Source organism: Brienomyrus brachyistius, unplaced genomic scaffold (genome assembly GCF_023856365.1).
Source record: "Brienomyrus brachyistius isolate T26 unplaced genomic scaffold, BBRACH_0.4 scaffold33, whole genome shotgun sequence".
NCBI classification, from domain to species: domain Eukaryota; kingdom Metazoa; phylum Chordata; class Actinopteri; order Osteoglossiformes; family Mormyridae; genus Brienomyrus; species Brienomyrus brachyistius.
In genome coordinates, this window is record NW_026042308.1 from 519,190 (window position 1) to 541,347 (window position 22,158).

General features: G+C 41.9%; 2 protein-coding genes and 1 long non-coding RNA gene across 3 annotated transcripts in view; 1 reads left to right on the forward strand and 2 right to left on the reverse strand.

The window, feature by feature from the left end:
- Nucleotides 1-1,886: 1,886 nt before the first annotated feature.
- Nucleotides 1,887-22,158, reverse strand: part of LOC125721467 (NACHT, LRR and PYD domains-containing protein 12-like) — a 247,462-nt gene continuing 227,190 nt past the window's right edge. Inside the window, exon 13 of the mRNA XM_048997395.1 lies at nt 1,887-2,202. Coding sequence (XP_048853352.1) covers nt 1,951-2,202 — 252 coding nt within the window. The 3' untranslated portion in view covers nt 1,887-1,950. The remainder of the gene's footprint in view (nt 2,203-22,158) is intronic.
- On the reverse strand, nt 2,284-20,889 carry LOC125721480 (E3 ubiquitin-protein ligase TRIM47-like). The gene is made up of 6 exons (XM_048997422.1): nt 20,271-20,889; nt 16,201-16,296; nt 15,394-15,627; nt 15,064-15,222; nt 14,488-14,547; nt 2,284-2,379 (listed from the first exon to the last, which is right to left on the reverse strand). The coding sequence occupies exons 1-5, from the start codon at nt 20,859-20,861 to the stop codon at nt 14,518-14,520; spliced, it is 1,110 nt and encodes a 369-aa protein (XP_048853379.1). The 5' UTR covers nt 20,862-20,889; the 3' UTR covers nt 2,284-2,379; nt 14,488-14,517.
- Nucleotides 7,791-9,532, forward strand: LOC125721507 (uncharacterized). The gene is made up of 3 exons (XR_007385782.1): nt 7,791-7,834; nt 8,890-8,988; nt 9,119-9,532. It is a non-coding gene; the product is annotated as an uncharacterized LOC125721507 (long non-coding RNA).

The following is a 22,158-nucleotide window of genomic DNA, read 5'->3' on the forward strand; positions in this document are numbered from 1 at the left end:
TTTCAAAACTTCTGCTATCACCCCAGTATTGAAAAAAACAGGTCTTGATCCTAATCATTTTGATAATTTCCGCCCTATCTCAAATTTACCATTCCTTTCAAAAATTCTTGAAAAAATAGTTGCAACCCAGATTCATTCTCACTTAACTAATAACAATTTATATGAACAGTTTCAGTCCGGTTTTCGTCCTCTCCATAGCACTGAAACAGCACTCATAAAAATAACCAATGACCTTCTTATGGCAGCTGACTCTGGATTTCTTACCATACTTATTCTCCTTGATCTGAGTGCAGCCTTTGACACTATCTCTCACTCTGTTCTCCTTAGTAGGTTAATCTCCATTGGTCTCTCCCATACACCATTAGATTGGTTTAAATCATATTTGTCTGACCGCACTCAGTTTATCCAGCTTAAATCTTTCACTTCTCAGCCTTCCCCTGTTGCCACTGGTGTCCCCCAGGGATCTGTTCTGGGGCCCCTCCTCTTCATTATTTACCTTCTTCCTCTTGGTCATATCTTCCGTAAATATAATATTCATTTTCACTGCTATGCCGACGACACCCAGCTTTATTTGTCTACTAAACCTGATTCCACTCTTCTTCCACCTTCCCTTAGCCTCTGTTTAGCTGAACTTAAATCATGGTTTTCTTCAAACTTTCTTAAACTTAATAGTACTAAAACAGAGTTTCTTCTAGTAGGCTCCAAATCAACAATATCCAAAACTAATTGTTTTCCCATTGCCATAGATGACTCTTTGGTTTCCCCGTCCCCATATGTGAAAAGCCTTGGTGTCATACTAGATAGCACTTTATCTTTTAATTCACATATCAATAATATCACTCGGTCTGCATATTTTCATCTGCGCAACATTAATCGTCTCCGTTCTTCTCTCACCCCACACGCCACCGCCATTCTTGTCCATAGCCTTGTGACTTCCCGTATCGATTACTGTAATTCACTCTTATTTGGTCTTACTCAAAAATCCATCAATAAGCTCCAACTTGTCCAGAACTCTGCTGCTCGCATTATCACCAGGACCCCTTCTATCCACCGCATCACTCCTGTTCTGCAGCAGCTTCACTGGCTACCAGTTAAACATCGCATCAATTTCAAAATCCTCCTGTATACATTTAAGGCCATACACCACCTCTCCCCTCCATATTTGTCTGATTTGGTTCAGGTCGCCATTCCATCTCGCTGCCTCAGATCCTCTTCCTCTCTTCTTCTCTCTGTCCCTTCCCACCGTCTTGCTCCCCGGCTCTGGAATTCGCTTCCTCCTGACATTACAAACATTACTTCTCTTCCTCTGTTTAAATCTAGACTCAAAACTCACTTGTTTAAAACTGCTTATTCAATATAACCATTTTTTTTTGAATCTGTCTTTTTATTTTGGATTGTTTTTTGAGGATTATGTTAATTATCTGCTTTTATGTTTGTTTTATCATTTGTTGTGTACAGTGCCCTTGAGTGTCTTGAAAGGCGCTTTTAAATAAAATGTATTATTATTATTATTATTATTATTATTATTATCAGGCTTAGATTTCATTACATTTTATTTTATTCAGAATCAGAATTCACTCCATTGGTACAACTGCATGTACTATGAATTTGTTTAGGCAGTTTTGGTGCATTTACAGACAACATAGAACATACGTAAGAGAAAAACAGTCATTTTGTATGTTTGTTCAGCTTACAGAACCCAATTATTAACATACGTCACACTTCAGACAGAGTAAAAAGGGTTATACTGGTTATAAAGCAGAGATTTTACCTTTTTGCCGTGGAGAAGCAGCGACATGTGAGACTCTGATACGGTAAAAATGATTCCTCCAGCACACAGTGAGCTATCCCAGCATGCACCGCGACACGGGGGGGTTTGGATAAACCCCAAACCCTGGATAGAGGGACTCAGTGAATGAGGAGGTGAATCTGTGCAGGGGGGTCAGTCCATCAGAGGAGACTCTGTAGAAGGACAGAGCACCAGCCCCCCAGTCCAGATACACTCCTACTCTGCGGGAGTCTGAGGGCTCTATGGGTATGAGAGTCTTGTTTATTATTGTGACAGACAGAGTAACTGTCAGTATTACAGCACAGACTCCATGACTTGTCATTGAATCCAAACACACAGTCATCCCTCTCTCCTTCCCTCCTGATCCCTTTATAAGTCACTCCTATCAGGGCTGCAACTCCATCCCACTCAGCCTCCCAGTAACAGCGGCCAGTCAGACTCTCTCTGCACAGAACTTGGCTCCAGCTGTCAAATCTCTCTGGATGATCAGGATATGGCTGCTCTGCCCCCCCATGTCACCTTCCTGTCCCCCCCTGACAGAGACACTTCTCTGTTTGCAGTGTTGGGGTCCAGCGTCAGCTGGCAGGAGTCTGTAGGCAGGAGGAAGAGCGATTGATCCCATGACGAAGCCCAGCATCTCCATCATTATCACTGTCACACCTCACACACTCACTCACACAGAACTCGCTCCAATACACACATTTTATTCCCAATATACTCATGTAGCCGCCCGAGTCTGCGGCGCTCCGGCTGCCCCCTGCGCTGTGAGACACGCCGCGCTGAGAGACTCGCTGGGGCCGAACTGCACTTTAGCCTGCGCTCTATTATTCTGTACGATACATAAAATATAATAAGTCAAATATGTGAAATACCTCAGGAAATGTTGGTCGCCCGCGCGACGCCGGTGGGAAGACGCGCCGAAATGACGCGGGTGTTAAACTAATAGGCTTAATTACAGGTAAATAAAATTACAAACAGCATTCATCAAACATATTAACCATAAAATTACACAACAAAGATTACCACTAAAAGTGAGTTTGTCTTTAGGTCACAATATGAACTTTTAATCCACTTTGGACACACACCTCTCTCCAGCAGCGCGCCGACTCGACGCTCCCAACGCGGACGCATCTAGGCTGGTTCTCCGCAAAGCGCAGCACTCGCGTATTACACCGCGTATGCGTACATGGAAACGTTCATATTTCTCTGGTCAAGCTGTGTACTTTGCACATGCGCACGTGTCCTATTTAAGTATTAGTAGTAATTCTGATATTCCCTGCACACGTACCACAGCCGCGAGGTCTGTGTATGTTTCCCTACGTTTTACAAATTCAGAGCGGCAGTTCACGGGGCTGCCAGCTTTGATCAACTGGCTGGTGTGAGATTTTCAATTTGGTCAACAAGTCTGCACACATATGCATACGCATTTATATGTATGCAACAGTTCTATTACCGTGCAAATTGGCTGTAGGGTTTGCAAACTACCCCAATCCTCATCAAAATCATCTATGTTGGCGTTTAAAGACAAATTTGGAGTGCGGCAGGCGGTCGTCCGCGGAGGAGTAAAATGCATCATAAAAGTCTATACAAACACGTCCGCTTATACGTGCGCGGAGAGGTACCAGTCTGGCCGCCACGTTTTCTGTGTTGATTCCGGCTTCGTCTGCGCACTTACATGAGGATAACAAGACGCATGCGCGACGTGCAGTGCCACCAGAAATTGGCGTGGCAGTATGGTCACGTTTTGTTACGGAACATTGTCTTTACTAACGGTACAGATCGTATTAAAGTAGCATCTGATTTTTTTAAGAATGAGTGTCCAGAAGAGCTGTATATTTTCACAGACAAGAAAAAAATATTCCGAACACTATTGTGTCCTTCTTTGTACAGCGTCTTCAAAATTTAATGGCAGTATAAGTTTCTAAGAAAGCAGTGTCATGCGTATAAGGTACAATGAAATTCTAACCTGAAATTCTTACTTACCTACTTTCATAAGCAGCATTATTTTTCATACAGTTCCATCCATCCATCGATTTTTCTACCACTTATCTAATATCCATCCATCCACTTTCCAAACCACTTATCCTACTGGGTCACGGTGGGTCCGGAGCCTATCCCAGAAGCAATGGGCACGAGGCAGGGAACAACCCAGGATGGGGGGCCAGCCCATCGCAGGGCACACTCACACACCAGTCACTCACACACCAGTCACTCACTCATGCACACCTACTGAATGGGCAATTTAGTAACTCCAATTAGCCTCAGCATGTCTTTGGACTGGGGGGGAAACCGGAGTACCCAGAGGAAACCCCACGACGACATGGGGAGAACATGCAAACTCCACACACATGTAACCCAGGCGGAGACTCGAACCTGGGTCCCAGAGGTGTGAGGCAACAGTGCTAACCACTGCACCACCATGCCATCCTTAATTTTTAATTAAGAATTAAAAATGAGTATATTGGGTCCTAATTTGGTACTAAACACCTGTTTTGTTTTATAGAGAATCCACCCCACAGCCTGCCAGACACATTCAGTAAACTGATTATGCTATTAATGATCGTATTGTGCTAATTTTGCTCAGTAAGCAATGTGCAAAATTAACTAATGTGCAAAGCTAATTAATGTCTATCATTATTTGAGATTGTTATGTTTATTACTTATTGCTGCTCACAATGATCTGCCTGATATTTTGACCAAGCAATGGACACAAATAAAATAGTGAGTTTAATATTGATTCTACAACAGTTATTAAAAGTGAGTTTGTCTTTAGATCACTATATGAACGTCTTTTAATCCACTTTGGACACACACCTCTCTCCAGCAGCGCGCCAATGCGACGCTCCCAACGTAGATGCATCTAGGCTGGTATATAATGTAGTATATATTATATATAATCTCTCAGGTTATATATAATATATAATCTCTGGGTCTGCCCCCAGGCCTCCTCCTGGTTGGACATGCCTTGAAACACCTCCCCAGGGCGCCGTCCAAGAGGTATCCTAGAACCATCAACTGACTCCTTTCAATGCGGAGAAGCAGCGACTCTACTTTGATCCCGGATGTCTGAGCTCCTCACCCTCTCTAAGGCTGAGCCCAGACACCCTGCTGAGGAAACTCATTTCTGCTGCTTGTACAGTATTCACAATCTCATTTATTCGGTCATCACCCAGAGCTCATAACCATAAGTGAGGGTAGGAACGTAGATCAACTGGTAAATTAAAAGCTTCACCTTCCAGCTCAGTTCCCTCTTTTTCCAAATTGCTGCACCGTGAACAAACCCCCAAGATCAAAGCCAAATTGAACTTTATTGTCATCTCCACCATATATAAGTATACAGAGAGATGAAATGGCGAAGCTCAGGGCCCACAGTGTAAGCATAAACTTAGTCCAATATAGAGAACAAGACAAGACAATGTGCAAAGGACTTACAGGACAGTGCAACTGAGGAAGAGGAGTAGATTATGCAATATACAGTAATGTGCAATACTGGACAATGTGCCATATTGTTAGAACTATATTAAATATATGATGTATTTCTGCAGTCAGTTAGACCTGAATTCACCATCATGTACGCTGTAACAGCCTGAGTTCACAGTGTAAACAGTGTATGATAATAGTAATAACAGCAGTAACACGTCTAACATTTATAACAGCTGGAAATAGGAATAGAAGCAGAATAATGGGGCAGACAGAGAATAATGGGGATTCTTATTATTGCCCCCATGTCAGAGTGACAAAGTGTTAAGTGCAGTGCAGTGCTTAAGGGTCAGTCTGTGGCCTTTAGTTGTGGGTTACGGGGGGGTTGAGGCAGTGAGGAGGCAGAGTGAGGGATCCTGGGAGGCAGCATGGTGTTGAGGAGCCTGACAGCCTGGGGGTAAAAACTGCCACGCAGCCTGGCAGACCCGGCTCTGATGCTGCAGTATCTTCTCTCAGGTGGCTGGAGTGTGAAATGACCATGTGAGGGATGTGATGGGTCCTGCACAATGCTGCAGGCCTTGCGGACACTGCGTTTGCAAAAAGCGGCTTGTAGGGAAGGGAGAGGCATCCCATAATGTTCTCTGCTGTTTTCACTGCTCTCTGCAGGCACTTGTGGTCAGATTTGTTGCAGCTGCCACACCAGATGGTACTGCAGTTAGTCAGAACACTGCCGATGGTGCCTCTATAGAACATGGTGAGGATGGGAGGGGAAGGTTTGCTTATTTCAGCCACCTCAGGAAGTTTAGTCTTTGCTGGGCTTTCTTGAATAAGGAGCTGGTGTTATTTGTCCATGTAAATTCCTCAGTTATGTCCACACCGAGGAACTTGGTTCTCCTTACAATCTCCACAGCAGTACCGTTGATGCTGAGTGGGGTGTGGGCAGGACGTGTCCTTCTGAAGTCCACAATCATCTCTTTTGCCTTGTCAGCGTTGACAGATAGATTGTAGTCTCTGCACCTTGTGGACAGACTTTCCACCTCTTCTCTGTATGCTGATTCATCTTCTCTATTTATCAGTCCCACCACAGTTGTATCATCCACAAACTTGATGATGATGGTGTTGGACGTGTTGCAGCCCATACATACTGACTGGGGCGTCTCTGTCAGGAAATCCAAGATCCAGCTGCAGAGAGTGGTGTTCAAGCTTAACCCCCTCAGTTTTTGAGGGACATGTTGAAGGTAGAGCTGAAGTCTATGAATAACATCCTGACATCTGTGACTCTCTTACCCAGATGTGTCAGGGAAAGGTGACGGGCAGAGGCTACGGTGTCCTCAGTAGACCTGTTGGACCGGTATGCAGATCAGAGAGGGTCTAGAGAGGTGGGAAGATTGGTCTTTATGTATTACTGCCATGACCAGCCTTTCCAAGCACTTCATGATGATTGACATGAGTGCTACTGGGCAGTAGTCATTCAGGCCTGTCACTGATGGCTTCTACAGCACTGGGATGATGGCGGTTAATTTGAAGCATGCTGGGACAGACCACTGGCTTAAAGAGGTGCATTCTGTGAGGACCCCAGCCATGTGGTCAGTGCATTCTCTCAGCACTCAGCCAAGTATGTTGTCAGCTCCTGCTGCCTTGCGTGGGTTAACTATGGATAGAGTACTTCTCACATCAGCTGTGGTCAGACAAAGTAGCTTCTCACTTGGGGGGTGGGGGGCGGTGTCGGCTTATTCTGTACAAAACAGTTGTTTAGCTCATCTGGAAGGGAGACATCACCGCCATTGATGTGTAGGATGGGCTCGTAGATCGTGATTGGCTGAATTCCCTGCCATATACGGCGTGTGTCTTTGGTGCATTTAAAGTGTACATTGATCCTCTGTGCATGTGCCTGATTGGCTATCCTCATAGCTCGGGACAGGTTGTCTGTGGGCGTCCTGAGGGCAGCCTTGTCTTTAGATCTGAAAGCTGCATTTCTGATTCTTAGCTATGTGAGCACTTCCCTCATCATCCAGGGCCTTTGGTCGGCTCTCGTGGTCATCGATCACAGAGTTTATATACTCCTCCAGGTTGATGGCGTCACCATTTATAGCAGCCTCCTTAAAAATGTCCCAGTCAGTAGATCCAAAGCAGCCTTGGAGAGCTGAGACGGCACCAGCTGGCCACACTCTTACTGACTGGTTTGTTGTGCTTCAGCAGGGATTTATACACTGTAAAAAGTGCTACACCCACAAAGTAGGTTTTATATATTTTAAATATTTGTAATCTAGTTTATTTTATTTGTTTTTTACTAAAAGGTCTCAATATACTTCCTCTTTACTTAAAATATATCAGTTTTTTTACATAACTATATATTGTAAATAAAACAATTGCAATTTATTCAGGTTAGTTATTTGTATGTGGTTGTTGTGTACAAGAAATGTTATAAAAGTGAGTTGACATACACATTTTATTAGAGCAGCTGCCGATGTGGCATTTGTGTTCATCAAACTTAAATATTTAAAAATTATTGTAAGTTGGCATTATCCTTTTTTCACTGGCGGGGACTTTCCCACGCAGGTGCAGCATTTTTCTCGGCTGTTTGTTCGCTGCAGCGGATCTGGATTTCAGGGACTGGTTAACACGGTAAGTTGAGCAATTTAACCAAATGATTGGTGATGTAAAGTCACGCAAAATCGCTACTCCACTAAGGAGCTGAGGTTAAGTTTGCAAGTTGTACTGTATAGCTAGCTATCCTGCACACATCGCACGCTAAGTTGGCTGCACAGTGTAGAAGCAGTGTGGTCTTGTAGGCAAGATGGCGGTTGAGACCGTGTTGTTAATATGAAGTTAAATAAGTGCTGTAGTCATGTATACTATGTGTTTCAAGGCTACGTTGGTTTTAATTTTACCAATAATATCACTTTTAATCGTAAGTTAGCGTTACTTTAAACTAGCGTAGAACTAATGTTAACCTGTTTTGTCTATGACGTTTGCCTTACAGTTTAATGTCAAATATTAGTTTAAGTTAACGTTAACTAAAGATTAAAAAATTTAATGAGCACATTCATACTACCCAGAGACTGATCATGAGACCCCCCCACCTCTCATTCTTTAAAAGACAACTACATGTAAGGCATTGTTCTAAGAGTAGCATAGTTTAAGGGGATAGTTAGCCCCCACAGTGAGTTAACATGACCTTGCTATTATGATGATCTAGTGTGAAAATGTATGCCCAAACATTCAGTGAAGTTACACTTCCTCTGTGTACTCCACGACTGTTCTATTGGTTAATAGACATGTTGGCTGCATATGTATGTAATTGCATAAGTAATGCAATTCCCTTGTCACCATTTTCCAAGACTGTGCCTTGCTTCTAAGCAGTCTCTTTACACATGAAAGGTCCACTAAAACTTGTTTAAGAAAGCATTTGAGGTGAGAAATAGACAATGTACTAATAGAAGCTTGATTCATATTAATGAACACAGCCTACTTGGACAGTTAAATCTCAAATTTGTGAATTGTCCCCTTGACGTTTTTGAGTAAACAACATGCACATGCAATATGATTTTTTGTTTTGTTTTTTTGAAATGCCGGTGCTAGTGTGAGATCTTGTAGTACAGAGCTACATGTATAGTAGGACCTTTAACAGCAATCTGACATCAGGCTGTGAATTTTAATCAGATTTTACTTTTTAACAGGACCCATCTGCCTCTGTGGAGAAAAGGAGAGAAGTGGTCCTGAGATGCCTGATTGAGTATGTGGGGGAGAGACAGGAAGACCTCATCAGTGTCCACCACGTATGTATCGTGCTTAGAGCTACTTGTCTATTTTTCTGTTTGTATGTATTCATATTGTGAGGTATACATATTTATCTCATTACTTGTTTGTCTGACCAAACTCTTGATTCTTTTTTGTCTCCACCAATAGAGTCATGATGAAACAGAGGTGCACGCTGAGCTTGGCAGTTGCCCACTGAAAATTTACATATGCCATCAGCCCGACATGATTGGGATCATCATAGAAGGACAGCCTGTGGTCAGAGGTGTGCCAAACCTGTCGAAAGCATGCTGCCTCCTGTTTGGACTTACCTATGCCCTCGACCTCAAGTATCCCTCAAAAATGGTGTATACTTTTGTATATATATATATGTATGTATATATATTATATCTCTTTGTGGGATTGGACCCCATGCGTCCTAAACCATCATCCAAGTATGCAAATCTCCTTACCAAGTTGTCTTAGATTATTTCTCAGTGGCATCTGACATTTATTGGCTGTTTTGTAGTCCCTGTTAAAAGTGAAACTGGTTGACATTGAATAAATGTTATTGTTTTCAATCTATCTTCCCATCTTTTTCTTCTTCAATTTAATTTGTAACTGTTTTTGACAAAGCCTGTTTATGTACAGTTAATCACTGTAGTACTTAGACTATATAGCCATTTAGATTTTTTTCTGAGGTTATAGACAGGACTCAATTAAAATGTTTATTCACATTTGATTAGGTTAATTGTACTGAGAAAATAAAGTTAATAAAACCTAATTAAATGAGTACAGGTTACTTGTAGCAACCCATAAATAAGTTACCTGTACCAATAAAAGTAGGTTTATCTAACTGAGCAATACTAGTACTATTAGTTAACTCAACTTGATTTTGTTGTGTTTGTATTAAGTAATGTTACAGTGTTTATTACACTTAAAAAAGGCTGCAAGTTGACTCAACTTAAAACATCCAATGCAGCCACTTGCCTCACTTTTTATAAGTTAGATCTAGGTATTACTTTTTACAGTGTACACAGGAACCATGATCACAGTGACATGGTCTGAGTAGCCGAGGTGGGGGGGGGGGGGGCCTTGTAGGCCTCACAAACGTTTGTGTAAACATTGTCCAGACAGATTCTCCCTCTAGCTGGGATGTTCATATATTGGAAGAATTTGGGGAAAACTGGCTTCAGATTTGCCTGATTGAAGTCTCCAGCAATGATGAAAAAAGACTCTGGATTAGACTGTCTGTTCCCAGCGATTTATTATTTTTTAAGCAATTTATTGCTGCACACATCTCAGTTAAACCAACTGGGACGTCACAAAGTTCACGATCCACATCAGTTATTCCCGTGATGTTTGAGAAGAAATCAAAAATTTTGGATCAAGACTCCTGACATACAAATTATTAAAGAACTTAACAGAATTTGGCTATTTTCTTGATGTCATCTGCAGCATTTCCATAAATCCTCGCCCGCATAATGCTGTTGTTCCTGACTTGCTGACTTTCCAGCCTAAAGAAATAGGCTGAGTTCTGCTCACCTTGTTCAAGCCATTTTTGCCACAATCTAACAAAGGCTCCTTCTGCCTTATGTTTATATATAATCATACAATTTATTCTGTAAGGCACCTCCTACATTATTTTCTGTATCAGTAAGACGACTGACTGGTTTGCAGGTTAAAGCAGTAAATCTCATTTATAATTTTGTTTTCTTCATCTCTTCCGATTCGAGCCAAGTCACTACTAAACCTTCTGACAAATTTTGCTACATCATATTATTATTGCAATACTTTTTTCTGTATTGGGTCTGTTCCAGTGTAAGTCAGTTAATTATTCTATATTTAAAATAGCTACTTTTTTTCTCAAGATTGAACTGTTTAATATCCAGTTTGAAGATATTTTATATGCAGTAGACGATGACAAAGATTGCATGTTCTCCCCATGTCGTCGTGGGGTTTCCTCCGGGTACTCCAGTTTGCCCCCACAGTCCAAAGACATGCTGAGGCTAATTAGAGTTGCTAAATTGCCCATAGGTGTGCATGTGTGAGTGACTGGTGTGTGAGTGTGCCCTGCGATGGGCTGGCCCCCCATCCTGGGTTGTTCCCTGCCTCGTGCCCATCACTTCTGGGATAGGCTCCGGACCCCCCGCGACCCAAGCGGTTTGGAAAATGAATGGATAGATGGATAGACGATGACAATATGGATATATGGATGTCAATGGCTCGGTGGTCAGAAAATGGTGAAGCTATAATGTTTGTTTAAATATTTCCTAATTCATTAGAAATAAGCCAAAAATCAGTTTGTGACTGATTTGAAAAGGTCCAACACATTTGGTTGGAAAATCTCTTGTTTAATCTCTTCCATCATTTTTTCTTTTTTCAGAGCCTATCATGACTATGTATAGTTATTGCCGTCACTGGATGATAAATCCAGACAGTAGTAAATCTGCATATAGTTCACAGTACACGGTAAACAAAACAAGTCGGCTTGCAGCTCTAATCAAACAGTGTAGGATAGAGTGCCATCTTGACTCCCTCCTCCTTCTACATTTAATGCCACAACCACATGCTCACAAGTGAGACTGGAAACGAAGGAACCGACCAAGATGGTTTTCTCGCACTGCCCCCTGGTGGACATGACCTTCAATCCTCCAGATAGATGTAAACTACGCACGAAAGTGTAGTCGTGTCGTGTGAAGTCATGGCCCTAAAGCACAGACTTAGGAGATGTTCAGTGTCACAGCCAGTTTGGGTAAGACTGCAGGTGCCGTCTTAGGACAATATTAAAGAATCTGAAAAAAGTACAGTCAGCGAATGCACAAAAAGAGCAAACGTGAAGGAAGGACTTCAGGGGGAACAAAGTGCATCAAAGCCCACAGCTACTCTCTCTCTCATCTGACTCCAGTTGTGTGTCACCTACACACTGGGTCAGACAATGTGTTTTATACATTAAACTGATCTTTACTGAATATCAAGCCTTTGGTTGGAAAATCTTTATTAATGACTGATTGTATTATCAGGATAAACCTTGATTTTTATGCGTTAAACTGAAATGGGGTCAAATGAAAACTATGCAGCAGCCCTGATCAAACCAGCTACTCCTACTTGCCCTTTATCAGTGAGACTAGAGCACTTAGGAAAGGAGGTGGAGCAGCCACTTTATTTAATGGGTTTGAATTATTTTTACAAGTCAGGCACTACTTTCTGTCAGAAGGGTAATTATGAATCTGAATGAACAGAAATTACATGTGGAGTTCCTCAAGGGTCCGTTATTGGCAGTGGGCAGTGGTGGCTTAATGGTTGTTGGATTGAATCCCCGACCAGCAAGGCACCGCTGAGGGACCCTAAGCAAAACACTGCTCTCTGGGCGCTGAATTAGCTGCCCCTTGCTATGTCACGATGTCACATATGGGTTAAATGCAGAGGACACATTTCGGTGTTGTGCACTGTGTGCTGTGGTGTGTCAACACTGACCATCAATTAGAATTATAATCCTCACTGAGCCTCTTTGTTCAACATCTACATGCTTCCATTTGCTCAGATTACGGAACATTATAAAATCTCTGGAACACTTAAGGCCATGTTGTTAGTAATTAAATAAAAATTCACAACAAATAATAATCCATTGTTATGCATTATAATCATGGCTTTAAATATTTATCAAAAGGCATAACACATTATAGGCATGCTTATTATGCATAATGAATGATGTATGAAGCTTTCATCTTTAGTGCCCTATAAATACCTTCATAATGCATTATAATGATCGGTATAAGCATTAAGGATGCTTTGTATTGCATTATGAAGGTATCTATAGTGCCTTATAGCTGAGTGTGTCATAAAGCATTCATAAAGCGTTATAATGGTGGATATAATGTGTTATGCTTTTTTATAAATATTTATAGCTGTGTTTATAATGCTTTATGAGGGCAGTATAATTAAGCAATAACATATAAGAAGATACTCCGGTATATCATGGCTGTGATTCGGTCAAAGGTAGAAGGCTATAGGCCACCACAAAAAAAAAAAAAGTTCTCATAACATCAGTGCAAGTGGGAGGGGCCATCGTGTCCAAACCATCCGCATACCTGGATAATTCAGTCAATCACCAATATAGTTTTGTCTAATATTTCCGGTGCCAGCAGTAAAACAAGTAGCCAGCTTATTATCGGAGTAACTTTGCATTGTAAATGAAAACCATGCCACAGGTCTGATAAATAAAATATTATGGCACTTGAGTGGCGAAGAGATCATGAGGCAGATTGCAAAGTTCAGTTATTGGCATCTTTAATAGTGCGACTGTTAAAAGGACAGTTGGCAGCTTATAAAACTTATTCTGGAACAGAAAAGAACAAATCCCACAAAACGGAATACATATGAACCTTTACTCTCACTGTCACCTATGTTCATTTTCTAAACTGGTGGAAACACAGGCAGGTTCTGAAAAGGCATCAAGTGACAACCAGCCCAGCACCGGCTCCATGTTGGTGGAAATGAGGCATCAGTACAGTGTTCCCAGGTCCAGCCCAAGGTCTGCTTAAGATCCACCCAACGGAAGCTGAAACCAGCCCAATAAGAGAGAGAGAGAAGGATTTCTCTCTAAACCAGATACGGAAAAGCTTGTTCATGTGTTTATTTCCAGCAGGCTAGACTATTGAAATGGTGTCTTTGCAGGTCTTGGTAATAAATCAGTCAGACAGCTGCAGCTCATCCAGAATGCTGCCACCAGAGTCCTCACTAACACCAAGGAAGTGGAGCATATCACACAGCTCTTTAATCACTGCACTGGCTTCCTGAGCATCACAGGATTAATAATTAAATATTACTTGTGTACAAGGCACTAAATGGCACTAACTTCCTTGAACCTTGTGAAGCATCCAGACCCCTGAAACTTTACTCAGTGTCCCAGAATGAAGACCAAACAGGCTGAAGCAGCTTTTAGTCTCTATGCTCCCTGTCTGTGGAACAAGCTTCCTGAAGACCTGAGGTCTGCTAACACTGTCAGTTCATTATAATCAGGGCTTAAAACGTTTCTGTTGCTGCTTTGTTTCAATAAATTAAATCAGCAGGAGTTTAGTTGTACGCTGCCTCTACAATCTCACTTCTTTTTAGTTAACTGTTTATTTGTGTTTTGGGCTTTTAGACTTTTTAAAATTGTTTTTTAAATTGACAATGAACGTGTTTGTAAGTCCCACACCAAAGTTCCGAAATACCGAAAAAGTACCACAGCTGCAATGATGCTTTTGGTACTGGAACTTCTGGTACTGGTACTCGACTGGAAGTTAATGGAAAAGGGAAAGAACCAAAAGTACCGAACCTGGTGCAGTGGAAAAGCACCCTGAATAAACTTGCCTTACTTAGCAATTGGATTTAAAGTCCACTGAGATAAAAAGCTCATGTAAATGTGAAAGACCAGGAGGCAGCGGGAGAGAGAAAGAGAAGCTCCACTTGCAGTAGAAAATGAAACACAATAAAACACAATAAAACACACTCCAGCTCATACAGGGAGAGAGAAGTGTATGTGTGAACAGACTCACAGTGTAAGAATTCTACTCTGGTCCTGGGCACTAATACCGGTAGGACGGTGTCTTTGGTAACTAGAAGGAGACAGAGAGAAACAGGGATGTGAGTAAAAGGAATTTACTTGTGGGAGATGGACTTCACTCACTGTGGAGATAACAGCAGTAGGGTATTATCATTATGAGGGACAATAACAGGCATTTTAACAAACTGCAAATCATGGTATGTTACACATAATACAGATTTTTGGTTTCTATAATGTAGAAGAAACATGTTTCGTGTGATCTGGGTTTTGCAGCCAGTAGAATGTGAAGCTCTTTCACCAGTTACCACAAAGATTTAAACTTATAGTAAACAAACTGACTTGGTCACACAAATGTGAGGCTGACTGTACTGCATACTCTCTCTGCACGGTCTACATCGGGGGGGCAACTCTACCCGCAAAGTCCAGTGTGTACGCAGGTCTTTGGGGTAACCTTTAGGTCAGCTGTTCAACCCCAGGTGTGAGACCCTTCAGCAAAAGCAGCCCTTTCTGGGTAAGATTGGCCAGCCCTGGTCTATATTAACATGAACAGACTAGAAAATGTATTAACCTGGTGATGGATCTCTGCCATTTTCATTCTGCAAACATTCTCCAGTTGATCTTTCAGTTCAGAAACCGCCTTCCTCAAATTCCCAAAATCAGATCTGGGACTGACAGAGATTCTGGGTCCAAATCCAGCTTCAGGAGTGACAGGAAGAGCCTGGCGCCTCTACAGACACACAGTCTGATTAAACAGCTTCATCAATACAAATGTATATTGCAATCTAATTAACAGAACCTTTAACATCTGACAAATGACAGACTAGTTGAAATACAAATGAGAACATGCATTCATTTGAATACTCTGGTTTTTTTATTGCCAAAGTAGCTGTTCTGTTACCTGGAGGAAATGGATGTGATCCTCTGTGTGTGAAAGCTGCTCCAGCTCAGAGTGTCTCCTCTTCAGTTCATCAATCTCCTGCTTCAGTCTGTCCATGTCTCCTTTAGCCTGACTCACTGCAGCCTTCTCCTGATCTCTGATCAGCTTTGTCACCTCAGAGCGTCTTCTCTCAATGGAGCGGATCATCTCAGTGAAGATCCTCTCGCTGTCCTCCACTGCTGACTGTGCTGAGCTCTGTTGGTGACACAGGGAGCAGAGGACAGTAAATTACAATTGGCCCCTTTTGAGACTCCAGAGAGCCTCATTGTACAATAGAGATGTGAGCTGACAGGAGGTATAAAAACAGCACAGGGCTGGGGTTTGGAGCGTCACCATGCTGGATTCCTCAGGTACTGAAACCCAGCCAGCACTGATTGGAAATGATCACTGATTAAGCTCATTCACTGTCAGCTGCAGGGATTTGGCAGAGACTGGTGGCTGTATGGGGCAGGTTGGTTGTCACCATTAGGTCTCAGTTTAATAGGTGACTTTTTTAGTGTTTATTTGCATTATGCTGGGTTATGAAAAGTTTCATTTTTCTCAAATAGGCCTTTTATGGTATTTTTTTAAATAAATAAACTACTACTGCTGCAACACTTGGTTAAACTCTGTAATCCAGCAACTTTATCCCACTGACCCAGAATAAACCACAGCAGCATTAATTTGATTAATCCGCGCAAGTCTGTAAATCTACAATCTGTTGAATCTGAAAGAAGATTCATTATGATCACAAGCCAGCTGTTATCTTCTCCTCAGGTTCATACTCACAGTGATTGAGGCCACAGCCTCTCTCAGCTCCTGTAGCTCCTTCTCTCTCATCTGAATTCTCTGCTGAAATTCCCTCTGTGTTTCACCCATTTGTTTCTACAGATAGGAAACAAGATGACAAAACAAGTTTGTTTCATTAGCTGAGATTACATTCATTTATCATCCTGTCCAGGGTGGACCCCAGCCTTGGGCCCTATGCTGCCTGGGAAAAGCTCCAGGCACTCCCCCTGACCCTGACCTGGATTACCGGATAGGAGATGGATGGATGGATGGATATTCATTAATGATTTATTGACTGTAGGTAGGATTCAATGGACATAGACCCTTTGGTCCTGTTTCCACCTGGTATTAACATGCGTCCTGGGTGATCCAATCACAAGTGGACAGCGCTAATTACCCAGGACGCATTGAAGATACATTGAGATCCGATCACTCAACCCACATTGGGAGTTGGTCTGGGCTGCATATGGCCACATTCTTATAGCAATGTGAAGGCGAATGTGTCCTGGGCTGCACTGCAGGACCGGCTACTCAACTGACGTCCTATTAGATTGATGTCAGATCACATGTCAGTTGATAATGGGCCACTGTGTATAAACTGCACTGTGAACAACAATAATGCATCTTTTCTCCTGCGACACTGAAACCTCTGAATCTGCTGGGAAGTTGGTTTAATATTGGACTGTTGTGACCCATTCATATGGAAACTGTGTCAAAGTCTGCATCACTGATGTTCCACGCAAATTCAGAAAGGAAAATGTGTAAAATGGGATTCATTAAAGATTCTTCAGAATTTGAACATATCATATATTTAATGTGCATGTTGGGGCGCAGCCTGGTGCAGGCAGGGAAACAAGGTGAGGATCCACTTAAAAGCTCCAAGACAAAGGGAATTAAGGAGACTGAACCAAACTGGAAAGACACACAATAAAGGAACAATAAGGGGTCAAAACTCACCAGGGAAAAAGTAGCTAAGAAAATGACACGTAGACTAACAGAGGGAATGGGGCAGCTAGTGATGTTAAGCTTGACAATAAAAAAGCGATTCACTACATTCTGAAGCACAGCTTCAGTTTCCTTCGTTCCACCCTGAACACGTGACCATGGTCATCTGAAGCTTCATTCTGCACTCAACCATGTGACTGCTTTGGAAACAAACAATCCTCATTACCGGTTTTAAACCTGTTGTACAGCACATATTTCGGCGTACACACACACTGCAGCGTAAGTTTTAATCATCATAATAATTTAATAATAATCCATTTTCAATAATTAATTTAATAATAATAATAGTATGAATAATAATAATAATTGTATGAGTACATAATATCAGATTTGGGTGAGGGTATTACCCAATAATCTGTATAATTTTCCCAGTATAGAGACCAAGAAACAAATGATTGATGAGGCTTTGGTCAATATGCACAACCCTTCACCATAGTGGATAACGCAGGATTTAGGGAGGTTGTGGGGATCCTGGATCCAACCTACATTCTCCCATCCAGGCAAACATGAAAGGGTTTGGTGACAGAAACATTTAAGATAGAAAAAGAGAAAGCAAAGGAAGAGGTGAGAAAGGCCAAAGCAGTAAGACTAACATCTGACATGTGGACATTCATACATATGGAAGCTTATTTAGCAGTCAAATGCCATTTTATAAATGATAAGACTGAGCTGTCGACCGTATTATTGGGAGCAGGAAAATTCCCAGAGTCTCATTCTGCAGAAAACATGGCTGCAGTCGAGGCAGCCTGATGGAGGAGTGGGGAATACAGAATAAAGTCCGATGGCTCACACTGACGCTGCACAAAATGTGATTGCCTGTGTCAGACACACAACCTGCATTGTACATGCACTGAATTTGGCTGTGAAGAAGAACATAGAACAGACACAAGGACCTGAGGATATCAGATCCAAGGTAAGACAGATTCTGTGTGACCTACTTCAGAACCAGTACAACTGCTAGAGAAAGGCTTTGTCAAATCCAGCAGCAGATGGGCAGACCCACTCTGAGAATGATTACAGAAGTGGAAACCAGCTGGAATATCACCTATTCAATGCTGCGATGATCACATGATCAAGGAGAGCCAGTTGTAGCTGCATTGGTCACTCTGAAGACAGAGCTCACATAGCATAATGACACTGGCCACACTGCTGGGTCCAAGATATAAAACTGCAGGTTTCTGTTCTAATGCTCAGGCTGCTGTACCGAACTAACAAAGAAGCAGATGTGACATATAAGACAATTAACCAATAACAACAGTGCAGGGAAAACAGGCAACAAGTGCAGTAACTTATATTAATGAACACAAGACTAGGAAAACTCCCACAAACACTGAAAGTAAGAAACACACACAAGGAATTCAATACTTAGAAAGTACAGAAACATGTGGAACATAATAAAACAAGGCACAAGCTTCACAAGCAGAACAGAGAACTAACAAACACTGGGAAGAATAGAAAAGCAATAATTAAATGAAAGAGGTGAGGTTGGTTCCTGACCTGCCTCAAACCCTTAACCAGCTGGTCCCAGCCTCTGTGTCACACACTCATCCCATTGAGTCAAATGCAGCCATGTGGGGAAAAGGAAGAACACACTAGGGCCAAAGACGATGAGAGGACAAAGGGGATGGACAGCGATGGCTGCTGGCCACACGGGGAAGAGACAGAAGGATAGGCACTGAGGCGAAGCTTCATTATTTATGTCAAAGCTGCTCCACGCGTTATTAATATTAGTGAAATGTGCCGGTAAAAATGACATGAAGGTAAAATTAAAGCGTGTAGGTAAGAATGTGTGTTCAATAGCCTAGCAAATGGATGTGTGAATAGAAACATATAATAACAGTGTAATTGTTTATATAGTTTTATATTGGGCTGTCCGGGGGCTTGAATTCCTGGTTAGATATTCAGTCCCACTCCAGCCCTGACTACTTTTACTGTATTTGTTCCAAGTCAGACATAATTCAGCATATCAGACAAAATAATGAACCTCTTTGTTAATATTTTCATAAATTTTGAGCTTCACTGGTTATCATTGAAAGCCAAAATATTATCCTATGGCAACCAACACAATGCTTTAAAGGCTGAACCCTTTAACCTTGAATAGAAAAGTATTAATCTACGTACATCTTAGTACCGAAAGACCTTTTTTAACATGTACATTTGTACTGTGTTGATGTAGGTAAGGTAAGGTAAGGTAAGGTAAGGTAAGGTACGGAGGTAAGGAGCACACACTGAGTACAGTGCCTTACCGCACCCACCACACGACGAACCACCTCAGGGATGAGAACCTGAGTGCAGCCGTGCAGTGGGTGACACCTCAGCACCACACCAGTCCCAATGGAACAGTGTGAGTTTTATCCGGTGGCTGCAGTGCCAATCCTGCAAAACTCCTCCTGATGCAGTATAAATATGCATGTGGATAATGTGAAAAGTTAAACTTTATTGTGAAAATATTATTTTATAATAATAATTGTCTAATGAATATCGCAACATTATTACGAAACAATAAATTGTAAAATTTAAAAATTATACATAGAAGACAAGTGTTATTATGAAATATAATTTTATGAAATTCATGAAATTTTATGAAATTATTTAAAAATAAAAGGATACATTATTGAAATATTTATCATTTTATTTATATTTTTTGATATACTTATTTTATTTTGAGTGTCATGGCGTCCCGTACAAACATCTTCGGCGGGCACGGCCTTACTGTACTGTGGCTCTAGTGAGTTCTTCTGTACTATGAAAGGTTACTGGCTTGTCGGATGTAAGGTACCACAGTTTAAATGGACTTCATATTCGTTTACTTACATTTTGCCCAGACTACCTTAAATCCGACAAGCTAGTAACCCCGCTAGTAAGACCGGACAAGTAGGTCATGACAACTTTACCGAACCGGACTTGATCTGAGTGTTTCGTAGCAATTACACTAACAAGTGTTAAGACAAAATCCATTTATTTAAAATTAACTTTTAGATAATAACAATAATTGATACTTTCACTGATCCCTTTGGGGAAATTGTTTTAGATAGAAAGGGGAAATTCTTTTAAATTAGCCTGACCTGTATCTCCGCCCTTCCTGTAGCAGCTGAGACTGTATCATGGCCTCTGTGTTCATCCATCGTAGAGAGATAACAGATACACTGCTGGTCGGTACGGCAGTAGACCTCCAGCGGTTTGTCATGGTGGGAACAGACCTTGTCTTTCAGATGGCCGATGGCATCAATGAGCTTGTGCTGTTTTGCATGGTGGAGTTTGTTGTGAAGCTGCAGGTCAGTTTCACAGTAGGAGGCCAGACACACCAGGCAGGACTTGACAGCTTTGTGTTTTCTCCCAGTACAGACGTCACACTCCACATCTCCAGGTCCAGCATACTGGTCAGCAGGAGCAGCTGCTTGTAGTCCAGTCTTCTTCAGTTTCTCCACCACTTCAGCCAGCATGGTGTTTCTGCCCAAAACAGGTCTGGGTATGAAGGTCTGTCTGCACTGGGGGCAGCTGTAAACTCCAGCATGATCTTCCTGATCCCAGCAGCTCTTAATGCAGCTCATACAGTAACTATGTCCACAGGGAATAGTTACTGGATCCTTTAGTAGATCTAGACAGATTGCACAACTTAACTCATTTACATCCACTGCAACTCTGGCTTCTGCCATTTTACCACGAACACTGATAGGATTCAGTCTCGTTTTCTCTCACAGTCGTCTGTGTGACAGTGGGAGGAACTTCCTGCTTCTCAGACTGCAGCAGGTGTGGTTTTGGACTGAGACCAGACTGAGAAGAGCAGACTGGGCAAACAGTGGAGCTGCAGTTTATGAACAAAATAGTACATTATACAAACTGTACCCAAAGCGAACATTTATTTATCTTTTATGAGAATAACAGCTACTGACATTGTTTTTCTGTAAACAAACTATAATCCTACTCTTTGATTTTGTGCAATAGATAGAAATTAGGTATAAAGGTATAAGAGAGCAGATCTACTGAGAATGAATTTCTGTGTCGGTTTAGAATCACGTTTGGGATCATGTGGTTTCAGGTGAAACATGCAGGGATGTGCAGTTATAGACAGACTGTGTCAGGATTAGACAGAACAAGCTTTGACAAGTGCTGTCAATGCACAGATTTGTTTTTTTACATTATTCTATATACAATATTCATGAAAATATATGTAATCTCTTCCTTTTCTTTCTGTGTGTTTGTGCAGGGAGTGTATTTATGTTAGGAAGGACAGTCAAGTTCAGAGTGATCATTTTAATCATCCAAAATAATTCCATACTCTAATAATGAAAATTGAACACTACTCTTATATTTAAGCCAAAAGTTAATGGACCAGCTTCAGCCATCCCCAGGAACAGAAAGATCATATATCAAAAAAGTATCCAACAAATTCCAATAATTGCAGTACAGGGTTATGGGACACACACATCACAGGAAGCACAGGGCACAAGGCAGAGACACCCTGGATGGGATGCCAGTCCATCACAGGGCAAACACTCACTCACATGCTGAGGACAATCAAGAGACACTAATTCACCAAACTGCATGATCTTGGACAGCATGAGGAAACCTGAGGAAACCCACAGGAACACGGGGAGAATATGAAAGCTGTACATGCAGAACCAGGAGTGGGAACCACACCCACAAGCCTGGAGGTGTGAAGTGAGAGCAGCTGGTCTGAAGTCCTGAAGGGAGCTGGAGCGCCATTTCTTTGGAACAGTGTGGAGCCGTCCTGCATTACTGCTTATCCTGTATGGGGGGGTGGGGAGCCTGGAGCCTGTCCCAGGTGGCACAGGGCAGGGGACACAATGGACAGGATACTAGTTTATAGCAGAGCACAAACACAAACATACAGACTCACACTAAGGGCAGCTTAGAGATTCCAATCGGCTGATCGCAGTTTCATGTTCTCCAAAGTAGGAGGAGAAAGCCCACATTGGAAGAACATGCAGA